Genomic DNA, 22,788 nt, shown 5'->3' with positions numbered 1-22,788 from the left:
AATATTAAATATGAAGATTAATGTATAAAAAGAAAACGCGGCGACGATTTTAAGGGCTAAAGTCTGAATGACATCTAGTTAATAGAAAAGTTAGGACAAGAAAGAAAAAAATTGCGCTATCAGTTGCAATTAAAAATAAATCCTGACGAAAAGCGCAAAATAATTTGAAAATTTTAATGTTCTTAAATCCGTGAGCAAACTCGAGACAATACTCGCTCTTACTCGAATAAAAAAAATATCGAATAACGAACTTTACACTTAAAAATTGTGAAATTTTGTACGGAAGATTTCCAAAACAATATTAGAGCGAAACCGCTAGTCGTGTTGTACGGGGGATATTCCCAATTCTAATCGTGTTTTACGAGGGATGCCAGTATTATTAACTGTTTTAATTAAACTAATGTTATCAATTATTATTAAGAAAATTAAATACAGTAGAGCATCGATTATCCGACTTAATTGGGGACTGGGGTTGGTCGAATAACTGAAAAGTCGGATAACCGAAAAGTATGAAAAAATACATTATTAGTATAGCGTATTAGACCTGGTTTAAATACTAGCCTCCCTTTCATGGTCGAGCCAGTGCTGCCAGCTAAAACATGCAAAAATTTAACAAAAATAATATTACAGTAGCCAAGACATAACCAAATATTGTAGCGCCACATCACTAGCGGACATTTGAATTTGCCGACTAGAACGCGGTCGGTTAACCGATAAGTCGGTTAATCGGGGGTCGGATAATCGATGCTCTACTGTAATTGAATCATAAAACTCAGTTTAAAGGAAAACTCTGTAATATCATTTTTGGTGTACGGTATACAAAACATTAAATATTTTGTCAGTTTTTTATTCTAGCAATTAAGACTGAGGGTATTTAGAATTTTGCAAGGTGTAATTATTACCATTTTGTGGGACGGACGATAGCAATATCTATATTGGCTCGTCAATGTGATAAATTATAATAAAGGAAAAATAATACTTTTACAATGGCCGGGCGTTGTTTACGATCACCTAGTGCATAACTCATATATATAAATTCCTATATTTTAATTAAATTTTGAATTTAAAAAATATAAAGATTTCACAACTATTGCATATAGCATTCGTTAAAGATATTTTGAGCAATTTGTTGCGGGCCATTTTGTATCGTTAAATACAGAGTTATTCGAAACGATTGTATTGGTTTTTAGCCACGAAGCCACCTTTCATTTCTGCGGGAAAGTTAATCGACGTGACGTCCGAATCCGGGAGACGGAAAATCCTTACGCTTACACCGCGCATCGGTGTTACTCACCAAAAGCGAAGTCAACTTCTAATCCGAAGGTGTACGGCCCGTTCCACTTCGTCGAAAACGCTGTAACGGGAATAATGTATCTAGATATGCTTATTGAATGACTGCTACTGCAGCCGCGAGAGGAGAGTGACAACTTTATTTTTAAACGGGATGGGCCCTCCTCACTACCACCGTGAAGTCGGGATCTTTCTGAACAATCGTTTACCACAGGGGTGTCAAACTGTCTGCCCCGGTGTGATTTTTCGTGACCCGCGGCCACGACGCTCCGAAATTAAATAAAACGGCTTACAGATCGAGATTAACTGATAAACATCTATCTGCCATAGTGAAGATTGTTTGTGCCGTCTTGGAATTCAAAATATTGCAAAACTAGTAGGAGAAAGATAGCGCTGGCAAGTTTCCGGTGAAAACAATTTTAGTTTTATAAATATGTACTGTACATTAATTAAATAAAATAAATGTTTAAATAAAACAATACTATTGCAATTATATATTGTTGTGTTGAATTCACTGAACTACATAACGTGTTTTAATTGCCCTATTCCTGCATACACGCTTCAAATTATAATTTTAAGAAAATTTGTAAATGTGATGTGGTCCGCGTGAATCTTACTAGTCGCATTAATGGTCCGTTGTTTAAATGAGTTTGACACACCTGGTTTACCACAACGGACGTGGCAGTTTAGACGATCGGTGGGCACTACTGGCGGACCACCACGATTCCTGATTTAATCCTCTGCGATTTTTTTTTCTTTGAGGGTAAAAGATCGAGTGTTTGTCCATCTCTTCCCACGAGTATTGTGGAACTGTAGGTACGCATCATATCAAAACTGTCGAGACAGACACGCTGTGGAAGTGTAGGATGAACTGGCCTGTAGAGTTACAAAAACTGCACATATTGAACATTTGTAATTTATGTAAAAAAATCTGAGATGTCTTACAAAATAAAAAATAAATTGTATTTTTATTCTAAGGCTTATACGTATGGTGATTTTTTAAAAACCATACAATCATTTGAATAACCCTGTATTTTTAAAGCTTCTTTTTAAGTCCTTCCTCCGGTTGCACCGAAAGGGCCGTTTTATCAAGCTAAAAAATAATTCTGCTTATGACATTTTCGAATTTTAAACCTGTTTTCTAAAACATTTTCGTGAATATAAGTATATATAAAATACCGTTTGGCGATCGTCCAACATTTGACTACAAAAACTCATTACTTTCAATGTTCATCAGTGGTGACAGCTGAGTCATCGCGGCAATAAATACAAAAATAACTGAATTTTAATGAACAATTTAAAAATAATATATACAAACTCTAATAATGTAATATTAAAATATAATTTTGAATGCCATCCCAAGGACAAATAGCATTATAGGTCACTTTGCGTGTATACTATACATCCGTTATTTGTTTGAAAGGTATGCTACGTGGTATTTCGGATCGATAATGGTAATCTATATTTTATTAAATAGCATATAAATGTAAAACACACTTAAGCCTTTATAATTTAGGCAATGCTTTCTATTTGATGGAAAACAGTCAAAACTTCTCTACCGACAAATTTACATACCTTGCGTAAACTTTTGTCAATTTAAATAAAAAATACCGGCCTTTACGTAAACGAAGTTAAACCACACGTGTCGCTTATGGGGATAAAAGTAGGCTTACCATATTTTTTTCTCAAACGGGACAATTTTGAGAAAATACTCGCAACAGAAAATAAATCGGTACCTTTAAAATATGACAATACAATATATTTGAGGAATATACAATATATTTTGATTCCTTCCGCTGCATCTAGGCTTGCCTTATGTTACGCACGTTTCAACTGATTTTTAATGTCCGAATTACTGAACATTCCGAAAAACACAGTTGACGTTTCACTTTGTCAATACGATCACAAAGTTTTTCGAAAACGGATAATTTTTTTTAATTCATCGGTAAACACAGTTTCTTTTCGGCATTTTGGAGATTAGATTAATTTACTGCGCTGTACAAAATAATCCCAAATGCCGACGAGCAATTTGAACTCGACTAATATAGGACGTGCGCAATAATGACGAGCCGGTGTAATTTTCAATGTTGGCAACTCCAGTTGAATGAAATAAAAACATCTGGATCTCATAGGTTACGTCAGTACTAGGATTTTGGACACCTATGGCCAAGAATAAAAATAAAAATGGTGGTTTATTTCTGAAATATATGTTCGTAGAAATTATAGATAATAAATACTATATAAATATAATTATAGAATTTTTTTGTGTTATTAATTTCGAATACATATTATTCCTTCTCGTTGGCGCCTTTATTAAATTGGCGCCTATGGCGAGAGCCACGTTGGCCATACCCTAGTTACGGCTCTGGGTTACGTGCTATTACGAATTCTGTGAAAAGAATATCTGGATGAAAGGTAAAACATCTGAATTCATACGGCCACATACTATAAATTTTAAAAGAAAACATCTAGAAACATTGAAAGTACTGTACTTAGATCTAAATACAAAATAGGAAATTCTTTTAAAACAAATAACTTTGACTTTTATAATAAAGAGCCACATTTCTAATTTTAAGGAAGCTCGAAAAGTCAAATTCAGATAAAATTCTTTATACTTTGCAGTTATGTAAGCATTATGTTTATTTAAATCTGAATGCTCAACTGAGTACGATTAACAACATCCATTATATTGACAACGTCCATTGAACTATCTACATAGTTATGGTTTTTCTGACTGCATGCCTGTAGAATGTCATACAACAATATATATATTGTATTTTTGTACATATATAAAATCTATATACGTATTTCACACTATCCAGGACTGTCTAGTATATATGTTACCGGCAAAACTCGATTTTACGCCAAACTAGTTTGGCGTAATCGTGTCGGGCCAAACTAGTTTAGAATTATTATTCAAGTATATTTATGGTTAATTTAAGTTCATCATAAAACACAAATAACTTCATTTTTAATTTTAGTTTGATTTTACAAGTTATTTTTATTATTTCGTTTGAATTTTTGAAAATATTTTCGAAAGTTAATTACCTTTAAAAGTGCATGGCTTAATTTAAAAAAGAATACAAACCGATAAGTACTGGTTAGCTTATTTTTATTTTATAGTTTTGTACAAGTGTTGTGTGACTTCTAATCAATACCGTTTTTGGTTAATGTTATCCTAGGTATCGAAGGTGGCGGCTCGTCTCCGATTCCAGCGATCAGAAGACGGGGAACAGTAGGGACGCACGTTCTAACCTAACCTATTCTAATAATTTGGTTGGTAATAATTATGGTAATTTATTAGAATAGGTTAGGTTAGGTTGGAACGCGCTTCCTCACTGTTCCCTGTCTTCTGATTGCTGGAATCAGAGACGAGCCTCCACCTTCGATACCTAGGATAACATTAACCCCGTTTTTTATAATTAAATAGACTATGTTTGAATAAATATTGTTTATCTAATTAATTGCCTTTTAATTTATTTTAATTATTAATATATTTAACCATTAATATACTCGAATAATAATTCTAAACTAGTTTGGCCTGACACGCTTATGCCAAACTAGTTTGGCCTAGGCAAAACTAGTTTGGCGTAAAATCCGGTTTTGCCGGTAACATATATACTAGATTAAGGAAAACATAGTAATATATATATTACTACATTTTATTATAATTTGGTATTTTAAGCAATCTTACTAATAGCGATTGCGCATCATTATGTATTGTCAAATATGATATTTATTGTATTTTTTTTAAAATTCTTTCTACCCTGTGAAAACTAAGAAGGCCTTTTTTACAGGCCATCGTGGGTTCTGCCAACTCCACCATCGTAGTCTTGGCTGACATATCTGGGATTTTTCTCTCGTGAAAAAATCCTTGGCATTCCTCGCCATCCAGATTCGATCCCGGGTCCCTAGAGCCTTCAGTTAACTATCCTAAAGTGTTCGCAGTAATAATTTTGTTCTTGAAAACTTTCATCGATCAGTGTGAAATTAACATAGTTTTCTAGTATGATCTTAAATTTTCAAAGATAGAAAATGATAATAATTATATTTTTTTATGAGGCGCACGACTAGACTCGAGATCACTTACGGCCGTGACACGTAGATTTTTGTGCGGGAGATAGAAAAACCTGTTTCTCGAGCAGTTGTCGAGAAGTCATATCGCTTTAACTTTTGGGAAACAAAAAGTCTACCGACGCTCGCTGTAACCAATCAGCGCGCTAGATTTGTCACGTGAGTACAACTCTTGTTTACGACACAAAAATAAAAATGGAGGATAGTCGTCGATCGACGGTTCATAGGACACGACGTTCAATTTCATTAATTCAATCTTAATGACCAATTTACACTATTAAAGAATATCACAAGGTATCCAAAGATAGGGCCTACATAATTTTGCACCGTTAGCGAAAATCTACAATTTCCAGGTAGAAATGTCGATCGTATGAATCTGGCAACTTGTCTCTTCGTGTGTCCACGGGTTTTTGTCGCTCCGAGACACGTCTCCGGGGCGAGAAATCGCGGAGTTTGTCACGGCCTTTCTAACGATTTCGAGAATCGTTAGAAAGTTGTGTTGATGCGCCTCATAAAAACAAATAATAAGTAATTTAGCCCGAGAGTAGAAGCTCTTACATTGCCGAATACTTATTGATTTTGACTATACTTTCTCACATTGGAATTGTAAGGCATTAGAAATACAATAGAGCATCGTTATCCGACCCCCGATTAACCGACTTATCGGTTAACCGACCGCGTTCTAGTTGGCAAATTCAAATGTCCGCTAGTGATGTGGCGCTACAATATTTGGTTATGTCTCGGCTACTTTAATATTATTTTTGTTAAATTTTTGCATGTTTTAGCTGGCAGCACTGGCCGACCGTGAAAGGGAGGCTAGTATTTAAACCAGGCTTAATACACTATACTAATAATGTATTTTTTCATACTTTTCGGTTATCCGACTTTTCAGTTATTCGACCAACCCCAGTCTCCAATTAAGTCGGATAATCGATGCTCTACTGTAATTACAATTCAATCAAATCAAATTAAATTACATTTATTGAAACTTCCAAAAAATTAAACGTGTAAATTAGAATATCCATTTAACATTCTATATCGCCAGTTGTAGGTTCGCTAATTTTTTCTCCGTGCGAATTAACGCACCAACATTTGTCAGCATCACATTGTTTCGGAAAATAAGATCCGTCTTCTTCGCAGGTTGGTACGTACGTTTCATCTTCTGCAATTAATATCATCGTTTATAAGCATCATTATCAATAAAAATATTTATATTCAAGTTTCATTTTACCTTTTGAAATCTGAATATCGGCTTCGCGCATACATTCGCATCTTCTTAGTTTAGTGGAAGCGGTAGAAATAGCTTGACCGTCACGACTGTAACACGCGCAGAATTTCGAATGTTGGTAACATTGAAGACCCACGAAAGTGTCGTCGTCTTCGCATTCGTAAACAATTTTCACCTTTGCATCGTTCGCCGAAGATTTCCTTCGTGCTTCGGCACATATTCCTTATCGAAAATAATTATATATAATATCGTAGGCCTACAGATTTATATTAAGAGCCGGATTTAAAGCCGTTACGTACAACAGGTCCTTCGTCCTCTACCAAATATAGGCGCTAGGCGCTAAACTGTGTTCTGATAGAGTGAGGCCCCGATCTTACCTCGTTTAGTTTATCGATAAATCCGGCCTTCTCATATACAATGTAAAAATAATTTATAAAATAACTACGCTTACGTAAATTAAATGTATACACTTACCTTCGGGTTCTTCGGGTTCTTCATCGGCAACAGTAAGTGCAACAGTAAATAAAATAAACTGTCAAACACAAATAAACTATATATTTTAACTCATTTATAAATTTAGTATAAAATATACATAGATGGCCCAAAAGTCCATTAAACCGTTGAAAAATTAAATGACTGTCTTATTCAAAATGAAATTATTATTATTCTTCGGCAGATAATGTAACCCCAACAAATTAAATTATATCTTCTTCCAGCCATTCACCGGTTAAGACTTTTGGACCACACTATATAATTTCTTTTTATCATTATAAAACTTACGAAAATAACTGTCAGAAATTTCATCGTAGAATCGATACGCAAAATTTCACTGCAAAATGTTTAAAAAGTTTAAAAAATTGAAATAAAATTTTATTGATTTTACTTGTAAAATACTCACAACTAACAAATAATATTATCTTATTATACTGTATGTCTATATAACTACGTTTATCTACGTTTTATATAGAATACTCGTTATCGAGAAATTATCGGGCCTAGATAATTGTGCATGTGTTCGTGTTCACTTATGTATCCTTGAACGAGATAATAAATAAAGATAGATATACATTCATTTATTATGACTAAATTGAAAAAAAAAACATGATTCTGCAGTTTTATTTTAGTTTTTGCTTTCCCGGCTGTTATACAGAGGGAAAATATGGCGATCCGGCAAAAAATGACCCTCCCGATTATTACATTTTTGGACTTAGAACTTCTTGAAACGTCGAGAAATGCAACAAAATTCGGGAGAAATTTCTGTGTGTGTGGATGCTAGTGTCTGTGTGTGGGGCCACGAGTTTTTTCTCCCCGTCGTGCTTTTTGTCGAAAATTTCTGAAGTTTTGCAGGGAGGTTTGTTTATTTAAGGAGATCGATGCTATTAAATTTTTATGATTTAAGGTCGAGGAGGTACGGAGATAAAGGGTATCGCGTGTATCTTTGGTAGGGTCGGACTTAACGACGATTTTACTCGTTATCAGCGTTTACAATTGTTTTTATAAAACCCATCCCTACCCTGAAAATTAAGCTTTTCGCCATTTTATAATAGTTAAAAATATAAAAAGTTTTTTAGTAAAATATGATGACAGATGGCGCCAGTAAATGTTGCCGAAAAAGTTGAGCAACTCGTTGAAATATTTGAACATTTTTTACCGTCAGCCGGATGCCCGAAGCGGTTCGGGTGTCGGCTTGCCGGGATAGAATCCGAGGAAAACACTCCAGAATTTGTCACGTCTGATCCGGATATGTCGGGCCGTGTCCTCCCCGTCTGGCCGCTTCCATCGCCAGACCACATAAATATGATTTATAAAGAATGGCCTCTTCGTGTCTATAAGATGGAAAAATGTTTTGACTATTATTTTATCAAAATGTTCGATAAAAATGGATGGAAAAAATATTTTATCGCAACTGTACACGTGCGAGTAAAATTTTGTTAGAATTTTTCATTATGTTTTTATAACTAATCATTAAAATATTTGATAATAAAAGGAAATGTTTAGCTACGATAAACGTTTTTAAAATAATCAAAAGTAATTATGCAAGTTAGATAAAAATTGTAAGATGCAAGTGGCGAATTTCATTACAATTCACAAAACGGAAAATATAATGAAAGTTTATTTTAACTTGCATTATATTTTCAGAAAAATTTCTATCGTTATGTATTACGTATTTAATAATAAATTTATTTAACAAATTCATTTCTTAAATCATAAGTAAATCTTATTTATTTAAAAAAAAACGGATTTCATCACTCGCCATTTCGTACCCGAATATGCAAAATGGCGACTATAAATCATATCATCATCATTCGAATTAATCAATATTTATGTATTATCACTTAATAAATCGTTCAAAAATTAATATGTTATATAAATTAGTATTTTCAATTTTTTAAAACTAATTTTTCTGTTTAGTTCGTTGCAAAATGGCGCTCTACCAATAGTTTAGGATTATTCGGCCGATCGCAATGTTATTGTTTTTTTATTTCCACTTACGGGCACTCGAAGGGCCTTTCGTACAGGCCCTCGTGGATTTAAGTATATATATTAGAAGTGGGCAGTTCGGAGTCGTTCTAGTTCTGAACTGGAAACTACTAAGAACAGTCCCACACCGAGTTCCGGTCGGAAGTAAAAAATGTCTTCATTTTGTACTTTTATAAATATCGCTTTTCGTTGATCAGTGAACTCTTTATATGGACTTGTACTCGAACTAAATGAAAATGTTCCACGAGTTTTTAAAAATAATCAAATAATTTGAGTATTTTAAATTTATAAAGATTTTTCGCTGGGCCGAGACGAGATTTCGTGTAAAAGTTCGCAGTTGTATATGTTGTGTAAATAAAACTATTTAAAACACGTTATTCTATTACTTTCGTTTTGACAGGTCTACAAAAAACCAGTCAACACTTTTAAGTGAATGTTATACAGTAATAAAAGTTATTAGCGTAAGGATTTGAGTGACGTTTCAATAGTAGAAAGTGTAACGAGTGCGTGTGTCCAAATCAGTTATGTAGGTCAAAATAGTAAATGTAAAAATAAACGATGAAACAGTTAGGATAATTAGGACTCTTTTAGAACCTGGGTGATCCTTCACACAAATTCAGAAGAAATAAAGAACTAATGGACAATGCAATTCCATTGGATAGATTTCAAACATTAAAAGTGGTAAGCAGAGAGCATTCAGACACGGATCAAAGCAAAGAAGCGGTGGTCGAAAATGTATCCTATCGAAGGCGACATTACAGAAAGCGAAGACTACAGCCAGTATGAAGAACCATCAACGCAATCAGAAATGGGACGAAGGTTTGGCGTTAGTCAACAAGTAACCAATAGTAATCCGAAGAAAATGGGCCTTAAACTGTCGAGAAACCTGTATGCCACCAACTTTCCAATGCATTCGTCCAAGAGAGATACTGCAGGTCGTGGCCATTCTACCACACGCCGAAGAAAAATAGGTGGCAAAAGTTTACGACAACTGACGAAGCTCGGCTCTATTTCACCAAATCTGGAGGCAAGAGTCTGTTACATTAACAAAAGCCAAATCGTTCCGAAGCACCACCATCAACTTCGGCATCTCATCCGCAAAAGGTTATGGTTTGGACCGAGATTTCGGCGGAAAGAACAACGAAGCTAAATTTTGTGGAACCTGAGGCAAAAGTATCATCAAAAGACAACATCGGGAAGATCCTTCGTCCTTTCTTCTGGTCGGATGCCAGGAGACTGTTTCCGGACGAAAACTTTATATTTCATTAGGACTCTCTGATTTCACGTATGTCAAAGGCTACAATTCTATTCCTATATGAAAGTAAAATTGCATTTATAAACCCTCACAATGGTTGCCAAACAGTCCTGACGATGCTCCCTGCGATTATCTTTTTGGGCTACTTGAAACAAAGATTTTGTTTCAAGTAGCCCAAAAAAACAAATAATTAAATAGTTTGAACGTGTCGTTCGGGAAGAAATTACAATAGTCACCCAAGAAATGATAGATCGGGCTTTAGATTAAAAATAACAACTATTCGAAAAATAATTTTCTTTCGTAACATAAGATGGCACTATGATACGATCTCGAACTTATTCTACCGTCATTTCACCGCCACGTTTGTGATCGGAAACGATTGCTTTGCTCGTGCCACTTTCTCGGCGTGTGATAAAGATGTATTAATTTAAAGGAATGATAAATGTATATCGATCGTCGAATTAATTGTGGTAGTGCATTGGTGGCGTCATTCGTATCTCTGATCGGATGAGTTTAAAATTAATAGTGTCATTCGTTATAAAATAAAAGATAACTTCTAAATTCCGTGTATCTTTTATGCACGTCGCACGCACGTTAGAAGTTCGTGTTTTATTACAGAACTTAGATCGAAATCTAAAATATATTATGTTAGTCTTTGAAACTTTACTAGGATTCCATCTTAAAGTGAGAGAAATTTTGAATTTATTCTATTATTTATTGTTCAAAAATGTTCACGTATTCCCTCTGTTATAATCCAAATAAAGATTTACAAATATGTAAAGAATAAAAACAAGGTTGAAAGATAAATGGTATGCATTAAATGTAAATTGTGAGAAAATATATGTGGTATTAAGTGATCATTTATTTTAAAAACTTGAAATTACCGTATTAATTAGAATTTACGTAGTCTCATACCAATTCGCATTTTTCACCGGATGCTCGCCCTCTGGTGTTTAAAAACAAAACTATTCTATCTGGGTCGTTTGCTTAACTCTTGTGTATTATCAGCAGTAAAGATGAATAGAAAAAGCAAAGCTTTCTGTTGCGTTCCAAATTACAATTTCAAAGACTTACGGGAGCCTAATGTAAGTTTTCGTCTATTCCCATACGAAAAACAGATGATTATTCGGAAATCGGTCGGTTATATTTGAGCTTCTCCGAATTCTGAGAGTGGATTACTGTTAATAATTGGCGGTTTCCCGATTGTCCATCTTTACATGAACAAGTTATGCTGTCAATTTTAAAAGATATTTTCTTAAAGTTAAAATGCCAGTAATTTTGTGTGGGACAAAGGATCGGATTTAAGCATTTCGAAGCCCTAAGCTGAACTCTAAGTCCCCTTACCAACCCTTCACAATTTTAGAATCAATCATAAAAAGAAAAGAATTAAATCAGATTATGTCTCTAATTTATACTGATATTGGAAGAAAAAGATGAGGTTTCACTAGTCTTGTTTTATAACTGAATTTAATTAAATTTTTATACTCATTCCATTAAAAATCTTTTTTAAAATTCGTTTTATCAATTTTTTTTAAAAAAAAGACCTTGTTAATTCTTAGAAAAAAAATTAATGAAATACTACACAAAATAAAAAGTAAAGCATATATTGTTGCTTCGTAAAAAATGTTTATTACAAAATTCGACTTTAATTTTTTTTACAAATATTTGAAGCTTCTTGAAAGTCGAAGCCCTAAGCAACAATTTAAATAGCTTTTTACTTGTAAATCCAGTCCTGATAGGACAATGTCGAAGCTGATGCTCTTAACACAAAGGGCACAAATATGTATAGAACGATCTCTCACTTGATACCACATAAAGACGTGTCCCGCTAGCAATAATTGTTCTACTATAAAATTTCTCGATAAACAGCTACAAGCAGCATATATCATTATATCGGACAATAATATATGATTAATTTTACAATACTAGTTACAAGCGACCCAGATGAAGTAGCCATTTTGTAAAAAATGCAGCGCCCTCTATAGTTCATGAAAAACGCGAATAAGATGATGACTCGTAATGAATCCTATAAAAATTATTTGGTTCAAAAAAATTAAATATGAAATTACCATCAACCGTTTAGGCGTTACCGACAATTTTGTATTTGTAAACAGTATATTTGTTCCGTTTAAAACCTATTTTATTTTAAAAAGTTTGCATTCATTTACATTAATAAAATGCATTACTTTCATTTACCATAATACATTTCATCTATCGGACAAAAAGGACATTTACGAATTACGTCGTTTTTGCCAACAAATGCATTTACAACAGTGCAGCGAAACTTTAAGCGCTCCATATGATGGGGTCAGAAGATTCGAGGAATGTAAAAAATTATATCCCCCTTTTCCTAACACAAACCTTAATTTCAGATCTTTCCTAATCCCTTCTTCAGCAATTCGTGTATCTCTGGCCCCATATTATCCCATACTAAATGCTTACCCATCGAAAAATCCCCAGGAATTTTTCGGGGGGTGGTGCATCTAGATATGTCGTTCCCGGTCCCTCACCATCCGGCGCCCCATTGTGGGCCTGGCCGAACCCATAATGGGCTTGCTATAAGAGGCTCTCTTAGTGCCCACAGGGCGGAAAGAGTTACAAAAAAAAAAAAAACAAAATAAAATAAAAATAAAGTATTGGTTTGCGCAAATCATATGACAGTTAAATTTTATAAATACACGTGCTCAGTGTAATTCCTATTTTTTCGATACCTACCAAGGATCGAGTGCTATATTCTATTGCAGATATTATTGTGAAGAAAACTGAAGATTAATTATTCGACGATATTATATGAGATTTAATATAATAAGATAGTGGTTGTGTTATTTGTAATTTAAAAAGTTATTGCAAAAAAAAAAAAAAAAAAAAAATTCGAAACCTTCTTTGTAAACTTAGATTATGTATAGATAACTTCTATTTAAATGTGGATTGTTTGTGAAACGTTAATTAATAGATTAAAATTTTAATAATTCTTATGCGAATATTCAATTGGATTCACTTTTGGGTGCGATGGTTTTTTACAATTCAGAACAATAACTTCTAATCTTTAAAGCAGCAAATAAGTGCTGCTGTTTGGACGTTTTTCAGAGCGACATATATTTATTTTGTATATTTGTGATATAAAACTAAAATATAAATGTTGAAATATTTTAAATAAACTTTGTGATATTGCAGAACATTTACTATGTTTAGTGGAGTCCTCGTCACAACGCATGTTCGCGCCTTAACGCGCCTTAACGCGCCATTTTAGCATTTTTAACGAGGCTTTTTCTGGCGGATGGAATGTATTATGGTGAATTAAAGTAATTCGTTTTCTTAATATCGATGGGTGTTTGTGTGTTTCTTAATAAAGTCGTTCTTAAGCCGGAAATAAAAAAATTCGTTCGTTACTTTTAAACGGTTGATCGTAAGTAAATTTTCTTAATACCAATCGAATCAGCGGGTCAAATTACATCTAGATATGTCTATGTCTATTTGTTAATATGAAGTTTTAGCTCTTGTTTTAGCTGGATACCTTTTGCTAATACAGTATATAATATATTTTTTCTTTCGAAAGAAAAAAATTAAATATATTATATATTATTTTATGTATAATTAAAGTTAATATTTTAAAATAACTTAAAATTGTAAGTATTAAATTTCTTACTCTATTGAAATAAAAAATAAATATTGACTACGCAGATGGCGTTTAACGACATGTGTCGCTTATGGCGACGAAAGTATTCGTAAAATAATCTGATGATGCGATTGTAAAACATTTTTTAAATTAATATTTTGATTGGATTTACGTTTTAAACATATTTCCTACCAGGTAATTATATAAAAACTAAACATTTATTGTTTATTGTGGTATTTTTTATTTTATGCCTTTAAAACTATAAATAGTATTTTATATTTGATTATATTATGTCGAGTGTCGATTTAAAGGCGATTAGCCTAACCTAAGATTTGCGAAGATCGTGTAAGTATAAAAGTAAATATATAAATAATCTCGGTCGCTAACGATGTTTAGATTAAAAATAACAACTATTCGAAAAATAATGTTCTTTCGTAACATAAGATGGCGCTATGATACGATCTCGAACTTATTCTACCTTCATTTCACCGCCACGTTTGAGATCGGAAACGATTGCTTTCCTCGTGCCACTTTCTCGGCGTGTGATAAATATGTATTAATTTAAAGGAATGATAAATGTATATCGATCGTCGAATTAATTGTGGTAGTGCATTTGGTGACGTCATTCGTATCTCTAACATGGCGCCGAAAAGACGGTTGTGTATATTTTAACCCTAGATAACTAAACTTAATTCTCAGTTACATTATAACTACACATTCGTCGAGCGGACTACGCATTAAAAAACGTTAATATCAAAAAAATTGTTTAATAAAAATAGAGTACAAAATATTTAGAAAATAAAATTACACACAGTTGCTACTTATGTTTACATTATGGGGGCCGCAAATTGCATTCTTGCACTTCATGCAACCGTGTTTTGTCATTCATCGAGCTTTCGATGGACGTAAATAGCATATTTTATGCGGATTCGATGTAGAATGAGTAGGAGCTTCTACACTGGGCACATCACTTAGAATATTTTGTATCACTTGTTTGATATCACGCCTCAAATTCGTCGTCTGTATCTGCTGTTGTAGCCAGGGCTCCATGAGTTGGTCTCCCATCTTCATAAAGAAATCTTGCCGAGACATCAGATTTTTTGGGGGGATACTATAGATTACCACCTATGGAATTTCGGGTTTTTGAGTATATATCTGAACTCGGGAGACCGAGACGAGTTCGACGATACCCTACTTTTGGACCGGAGACGAAAAATAATAAAGTTATCATACTTTTTCCAGCGATCGTGTGATGATAGGGAGTCGCGTCGCTTGCCGTTAAAATTGCCTTTAGTAGACGTTTCCCCTTTTTTTTTTTACTTTGTTCGAGAACTACCGTAAATCAATAACTAGTGACGTTCAGCACGTGGTGGCCTGCCGGCGGCTCCCCTCCGGGAGGTCCGTCGGGAGCACGAACGGTGGGAACGGCCGCCATGTTCGCTGCCATAAGTAACATTAACCGAAATGGCGATCCTGCGATGATTGGAAGTCGTGTCGCTCTCTCCATTCTCGTATCGCGTGTTTATGATTTTATTATTTGAATTCTTTGCCTCTTAGTAGATCATATGCAATCGTCGTCAGACTCCAAGGAGCTACTCGGAGAATCGGATTCGCTGCTAGTGTGCCAGTGTATTTCCTTCTTTAAATTATCCTCAATTTCCTGAAAATGATTTGTCAGATTCCTCCCCATACTTGTCTTCTGTTTCTGAATTAATCCATTGCCTTATCTGCTCCTCTTGTCTCCTCAAATCCATCTAAAAATAAAAAATATAGGATATGAAAGTAATAAAAATATATATAACAAAAACGAGAAAAAGACGATTATTGTATCAAAAGTACACATTATATCGCCAGTCTTCAATTATTTCATTAGACATATATTCAAATACATATAATTTATCCTGAATATAAAAAAAAACATTCTGTATCAACCTATAAAACAATAAAAATAAATGTAATGTACATACATACCTTTGCAACAAAGTTACGTAGTAACTAAACTTTCGTCGAGCGGACAACAAGGATGGCCGTAAGTCAATTTCTAATTGACGTGAGAACACAATTGCATCACACACTGCACTGTTTATTCAAGTTATTAAGGTAGAAAAAAAATGACCGGTAAAGGGCACAGGGAAGTTTGTGAACTTCACTTTCGAGCGGAGGTGCGTCGTCGCGTGGACAAATGATTAGTTATCTAGGGTTAAACTAATTGTCATCATTTGTTACAATATAAAAGATACATTCTCAAAGCTGTATTACTTTTTTGTGTGTGTAAGAAATGTGTGCATTATTACAGTTTATTGAATTCTAAAATATATTATGTTGGTCTTTAAGACTTTTCTAGAACTCTATCTTAAAATAAATTCAAAATTTTTCTCATTTTATTATTTTTTGTTCAAAAATTTTCATGTATTTCCTCTGTTATAATCCAATTTGTAAAGAATTACAAAGGAAAGGGATGGAATTGTTTGACTAGACGTGCGTGGTAATGCTCGCGCGACAAGAAACGACGACGTGCCGAGCGGGAAAACGCCCGGGTTGCCCTATGTTTTTGCAAAATTAGCGGGAAGTTTTGTGAGTATGTTCTGCGAAATCTGAGACGACCGACGTAAACCGAGACAAATTTTTCACGAAAAAATCGACGAAACCGACGAAAACCGAGTATTACTGTATTTGTATTATTTATAGTAGCAGCTGTCTTAACTTCTGTCTTTGGTGCTTTTGAACCTCACTGCACTGGCACTACTGCAGTTAACTTAAAGTGAAAATAGCTTAACTGTCTTTTAACAAAGTGGCTTTAAATGGCTTTACTAGGAAATGCACCATTTGTCTATAAAGTATTCACACTAGTTATCTTTAAATTTTTGTTATTGTAGTTTGTTGCTTGAATGTTAGCAGTATTTGCAGTATGCAGTATTTTAGAATGCCAAATGCAGTATTTTAGTCTTTTAAAATGGTATTAACTAGATTTCACAAACTTCTTAGACTTCCTGTATAGTACATCTAACAAGATTGGATAAAACTTAAAAATGATTGTCAGAAGTGTATGGCTTCATGATTTGTCTAGAATAGTATTTCGTAAACTTTTTGCTTATGCAATCCAATATATTTATTTGGGTTCTGCAACCCAACAATAAACATCCAATAAACATTTGGGTTCTGCAACCCAAATGTTTACAATATAAAATTTTTAAAAAACCTGGTAAACTGGAGTCACTGTATAATATATAAGGAAATAAAATTATGCATTATTGAATAATAACTTCTAAATGTGAAATGTAACATTGAGTATACAGTGGTGCCTCGTATAACGGACGCTGGGAACAACGGACTTTCTGTTTGGCCATTATGTGACTCGAGCAATGGACTGGCTGCGAACAACGGACTTTCTGCAAACAAGTGCGAATGATGTTTCCACTCTTTTGCTGTTGCCAATGACAATCTGCTATTTTTAGATGTTTTCCCCTTCTTGGCTTCCCAGAATAGCTTCTTGATGTAGGTATTTTGGGAGCCTTTGAAAACAGTTGCTCTTTGGCTGCAGAAGAGTAAGATGTTTTTTTTTTTCCTTCTTCTTCTTTGTCCAACCTGCCTGTCCATTGGAAGTCTAACCAAAAAGCCTGGGTGACCCAGGTTGTCTTCAAGGAATGGATCCTGGAAACCTTTGCTCCTGCTGTAAAGAAATACCTGCTGGACAAAAAGCTGCTGATCAAAGCCCTACTGATACTGGACAATGCCCCTGGTCACCCAAAAGACCTGGAGGAGATCCTTGAAGAAAGCAATCCTTTCATCAAGGTGTAGTATTTGCCAGCAAACACCACTGCCATCCTTCAGCCAATGGATCAGCAATCATTGTCAACATCAAAAAACTGTACACCAGAGCTCTCTTCATGAAGGTTTTTGAAGAATGTCAGCTTTGTGGAGACATGACTGTCCGAAAGTTCTGGAAGGAGAAGTTTGATGTTCTTGTGGCAATCAGACTCATCCAGAAGGCCTTGAGAGAAATCACGCAGAAGACCCTCAATTCAGCCTGGAAGAGGCTTGTTCTTGAATGGACCCAGGAAGAACCAGCTGAGGATACAGAAGTGGTGCAGGAGATCATCTCGATGGCCCAAGAGTTGGAATTGGAGGTGGAAATGGAGGATGTAGAGGAGCGCATTGAAGAACACCAAGAAGAGCTGACAACTGAAGAGCTCCAAGCACTTCTGGCCCAGGAACATGATGAAGCTCAAAGGGAAGCTTCATCTGAGGAGGAGGAGGAGCAATCCGATTAACTAATTTCAACTGCTGCCATCAAGGACTTCCTTGTCAAATGGGAGAGGTTCAGGAGTTTACCAACACTCGCTATCCAAACACAGCTGTTGCCAACAGGATCAATGATCTCTACATGACACCCTTGCCCATCATTTCTGACAGATTTTGAAGAGAGAGAAACAGTCCACATTGGACATGTTTTTCAAGAAGTCAGCTGCCAAAATACAAAGGACGGAACAAGAGGAGTTGACCCTGCAAGCCCTGGTACCCTCTCTTGAATCTGACTCTGATTAAAAAACAATAAAAAAGAGACCCACTGCAATGTGTAAAAAGTGTGTCTGTGTGAATGTGTGAAAAAAGTGTTCCTCCACCTTCTCCTCACATCTGACTACCCGGCATAATTGGTGACTGCTCCATTTTCATTTTTTTTTTATGGTACAGTACGGTTATTTTATGCAGCAGAACGAATTAGATGTTTTAACATGTATTTCTATGGGAAAATGCGTTTTGTATAACGGACTTGCACCTGATACGGATTAAGTACGTTATATGAGGCACCACTGTATTTCTATCAAGAGTGGTTCGGGTCAGTTTTGATTTGTAACAAATAACTTACGTCGATTTCAGTTATTATTATTGAAATTTAAGACTGATGATTATAAATAATATAGACTTTCAAAATTGTTCAGGAGTCTGTTTTACTTTGAAAAATATTACAAGTTTTTTAATGAACTTGATGAACCCTGCTTTAAAATGCACTTTTCATATTGTGAGAAGATGTTATCAGTTTCATTTTGTATATACACAAAATGAAATCACATTAACCTTATGAGTCTTTGCAAAATTTGTGATATATTTAGCAACTGCTTTGTTTTTTAAGATGGATTTTACAAAAAGAAATTCTTTAAAAATTACTCATTGATCCACTTGTGACAAAATTCATTCATTATTTATCTGTTTTATAAATTATTGTTATGTATGACAATAAACCTGAATAAATAAGGAAATATTTTTGAAACCATTGCAACTTAAATGGCTTTATGACTACAGCCTTACATAAAATATCTATTTTGATGTTATTCAAAATAGAAAAAAGAAATCAATTTCATATATACTCATTCTATAATCTTAACTTTATTACTAAATAATGATAATAATTACAGTGGAACCTCGGTTAACAAACTTAATCTGTTCCGTGACTTTGTTAACCGAAGCAATTTTTCCCATAGAAATTAATGCAAATACAATTTATCCATTCTAGCAGCCGGTATTTTTGTAATTTTATTTGTAAAGTGGGTTTTCTTTGATGAAAATATAGGAAAACGTGCTCATAAATAGTTGATGTAGGTTAAATTTTTGGAAAAGGGGAAAGATTTGATGGGTATAAAAACATTGCGTACAATCGTTACAGTTCCAAAATGACAGATAGCAGAAATAACGGGCTAAATTATGAGTGCAAAGCTTATAGGATTATCAACAATCTCCGATCAGTCTCGGCGAACAGGTGTCAAATGGATGCCTCGGAACGGACCTTTCTTGTGACCTGATATGGTTTCGGTTTCCACCTGGAGACAATCGAGAAGTGAGGAATGGGATGCAGGACCAATCAAAAGGTGAGATTCAAGGAAGAAATACTATAAAAACCCCAAATCTCAAGGTCAAAATGTAGTTCTAAAAATTTACTGTGATTAATCTGTGTTGTCTTCATCTGGATTAAGCCTGAAGTCGTGCCTGCTAAAATTTGTGCTGTGTCTCGCAGACTGTTCTAGTCACCGCAGCTCCATCACCTACCGTTGCTTCTGTGACCGAGCGAACCCATCTTGTCCGCTCCGGGGCTACGACTGATTGGCTTGCACTATCGTAGGACCAGCGATACGCCGCTACAGTGCCGGGAAAAAATACTGTAAATAAATCATTTCCAACTACAGTACCTCAAATATGTAAGCATCTTCCTGTTCTAATAAATGATTTTCACTGTAAAATACTTGTCATCTTTGTCTCTTCAGCCACCATCAACATACAAATGGACCCTACACCATCACTGACGCGTAATTATTCCCCCCTAAAAGTCGGCAAGCTTACAAATTTGACACAAAAAACCATTAAGTTCGTTATCCAAATTTTGTCCATTATCCGAGACAAAATTTTTTGCAAAATAAAAGTTTGTTAACCGATTTTGTCATTAACCATGGCATTCGTTAACAGGGTTCCACTGTATAATCAAAAAGTTGTTAAAGTAAAAATTTTCACTACTTAACAGATTGATCTATTGTTTTTACAAGTTAGTTCTTAGAGAATATTTCAGTAATATGAGTATTACAAGTTCTTCTGCAGAAGGTAATATCATTTCATGACTCAGTATTTGCTCAGTTTGATGGGACAGTCTAAATACTTTTCGACAATGGACACACTGTCCGGATTCTGACAATTAGCCTTGCAAGACGGAGAAATCGGCATTTTCCAGTCCCAATGGTCACTATCAGTGGAATCAAATTTCAATGGGCCTTTGTGGAGCCCCAGCATCCTGGCAACGAGCAGCTGATTTTATCCTTTATGGCCTAAAGGGGAAAACTTGTCTTGTGTACACGGACAATATTTTGATCTTTAGTCCTGATTTCCAGTCATCTGACACGATTAGAACAAATCTTTAAATGCTTCATGAAGGCTGGCTTAAAATTGAAACCAAAAAAATGCAACACCAAATCAAATTTTTGAAGCATGATGTTTCCGATTTTATAGATAATGCCAGATCTCAAAAAATAAAATGTGTATTGAACTTCTCCAGGTCAACAAATGAACACGATATTAAATTGTTCTTAGGACTAAGTAGATATTACTGATGACACATCAAATCTTATGCAAATATCACAAAACCCTTAACTGACCTATTGAAAAACTACACCAAATTCTAGTGGGGAGAGGAGCAAGAAAGTAGCTTTGAGAGACTGAAGGAGATAGTTACTTCAGCTCCGCTTTTGAAGTCCCCCGACTTTTCTAAACCTTTTATTTTAGTAATGAATGCGTCCAATAAAAGCTATAGGCACAATCTTATTGCAAGAGGACTAGTGTAAAAGTGCCAATTGCTTATCCGAGTTGAATACTACGGAAACCTGAAAAAAATTATAGCACTACCGAGAAGAGGTGCCTAGCAGTAGTCTTGGCCACCAAATATTTTAAACCATACTTATACTAAAGGAAATTTACTATTATTACTGACCATTGCTCCTTAAGGTGACTTATAAGCAAGAAGGAGTCTAATACAAATTCTTGAATCGCTCGTTGGGTTATATTTGATTTTGAAGTAAAACAAAAGGCAGAGAATTGCCACAAAAATGTGACGTGCTAAGTTGCATCCCTATCCAACAAATTATGGAGACCCTATAATATATGTTAATAACTTAAATTAACTGTTAAATTTAATGTATACACACAGGAGGTGGCAACAAAGGTTGGGGTATGGTGGCGGTAAAAGACACAACCATGTTGGGAGCTCCAGGGAGCAGTGAGATGTACCAGTGTTCAGTTGTGTGTGAATAAAGAGTTGTCTGTGTTATCTGATCAGTATTACCATATTACTGAGTCATTTATAATACATGGTGATAGCATAGAGGATAATGTATCAGATCCCATGCCAGAAGTGTTTAATTTTCATCCCAAAGATTGGAGATTATGGATAGGGTGATTTGAACGATTTCAAACAGCATGTGGATTCCATAATAAAGAAGAAGCTGACCAGGTAAATTCTTTAATATACTTAATGGGACAGAAAGCTGAGGAAATTTTGGCCTCATTTAGTCTCCCAAAAGAGGTTAGAAATGACTATTGCAAAGTTAAGGCGGCATTCGAAAAATACTTTGTCCCAACTAAAAATGTTATATACAAAAGATATAAATTCTATTCTCAGTTTCAAGAAGGAGAAACAATGGAGAATTTTGTAACTTCATTATATAGTCTTGTTAAAACGTGTGATTTCCCTGCATCGTTTCAAGATGAAATGATTAGGGACAGAATAGTTTGCGGCATTAGAGACATAAAGGTTTCGGAACATTTGCAACTAGAAATGGAACTAACTCTGGAAAAAACAATAAACACTGCGAGACAGGCAGAAACAGTGAAAAAGCAGCAGGAAGCTTTTAAGAACAATTTTGGGAATAACATATATGCATTAGGCAAAACTGCTCTTAGGAAGAACGTATTTTTGAAGCCGGAAGCTACTGACGGTTCATTTACCAGAAACAAAACTTCAAATTCCTGTTATTGGTGTGGAAAATCTGTGAAACATACTAAACTAAATTGCCCTGCATGTAAGGCAGTGTGTAATGTGCAAAAAAGTAGGTCATTATGGTCTGTAATGACCTACTTCAAAAGGTCTGTAAAGCTAAAGTGAGTATAAATGAAAAATAGAAGAACCTAACCAAAAGTCATTTTTGGGACATGTTAAAGGGTCAGGTAATATTAACAGTAGTGTTAAAAAACAACCCAATCAGTGGAGTGCAAACATTCCTTTAAACTTCAAGATTGACATGGGCAGATGTCACAGTTATATCATGTGACACATATAACAGAGTGCTATCTCATGTTAAATTATGAGAA

The 22,788-nt window shown here is 34.7% G+C and overlaps 2 protein-coding genes across 2 annotated transcripts in view; one reads left to right on the top strand and one right to left on the bottom strand.

The window, feature by feature from the left end:
* Positions 1 to 6,327: 6,327 nt before the first annotated feature.
* Positions 6,328 to 7,575, bottom strand: LOC136983838 (U24-ctenitoxin-Pn1a-like). The gene is made up of 5 exons (XM_067280710.1): positions 7,491 to 7,575; positions 7,373 to 7,421; positions 7,067 to 7,124; positions 6,596 to 6,814; positions 6,328 to 6,526 (listed from the first exon to the last, which is right to left on the bottom strand). The coding sequence occupies exons 2-5, from the start codon at positions 7,394 to 7,396 to the stop codon at positions 6,390 to 6,392; spliced, it is 438 nt and encodes a 145-aa protein (XP_067136811.1). The 5' UTR covers positions 7,397 to 7,421; positions 7,491 to 7,575; the 3' UTR covers positions 6,328 to 6,389.
* A 6,435-nt stretch (positions 7,576 to 14,010) lies between these two features.
* Positions 14,011 to 22,788, top strand: part of LOC136983809 (threonylcarbamoyladenosine tRNA methylthiotransferase) — a 45,613-nt gene continuing 36,835 nt past the window's right edge. Inside the window, exon 1 of the mRNA XM_067280667.1 lies at positions 14,011 to 14,139. The gene's annotated coding sequence lies outside the window, so the exon portion shown is untranslated. The remainder of the gene's footprint in view (positions 14,140 to 22,788) is intronic.

Source organism: Centruroides vittatus, unplaced genomic scaffold (genome assembly GCF_030686945.1).
Source record: "Centruroides vittatus isolate TY-2023 unplaced genomic scaffold, ASM3068694v2 contig_89, whole genome shotgun sequence".
In the NCBI taxonomy this organism is placed as follows: domain Eukaryota; kingdom Metazoa; phylum Arthropoda; class Arachnida; order Scorpiones; family Buthidae; genus Centruroides; species Centruroides vittatus.
This window is presented reverse-complemented; position numbering and strand designations above follow the sequence as displayed.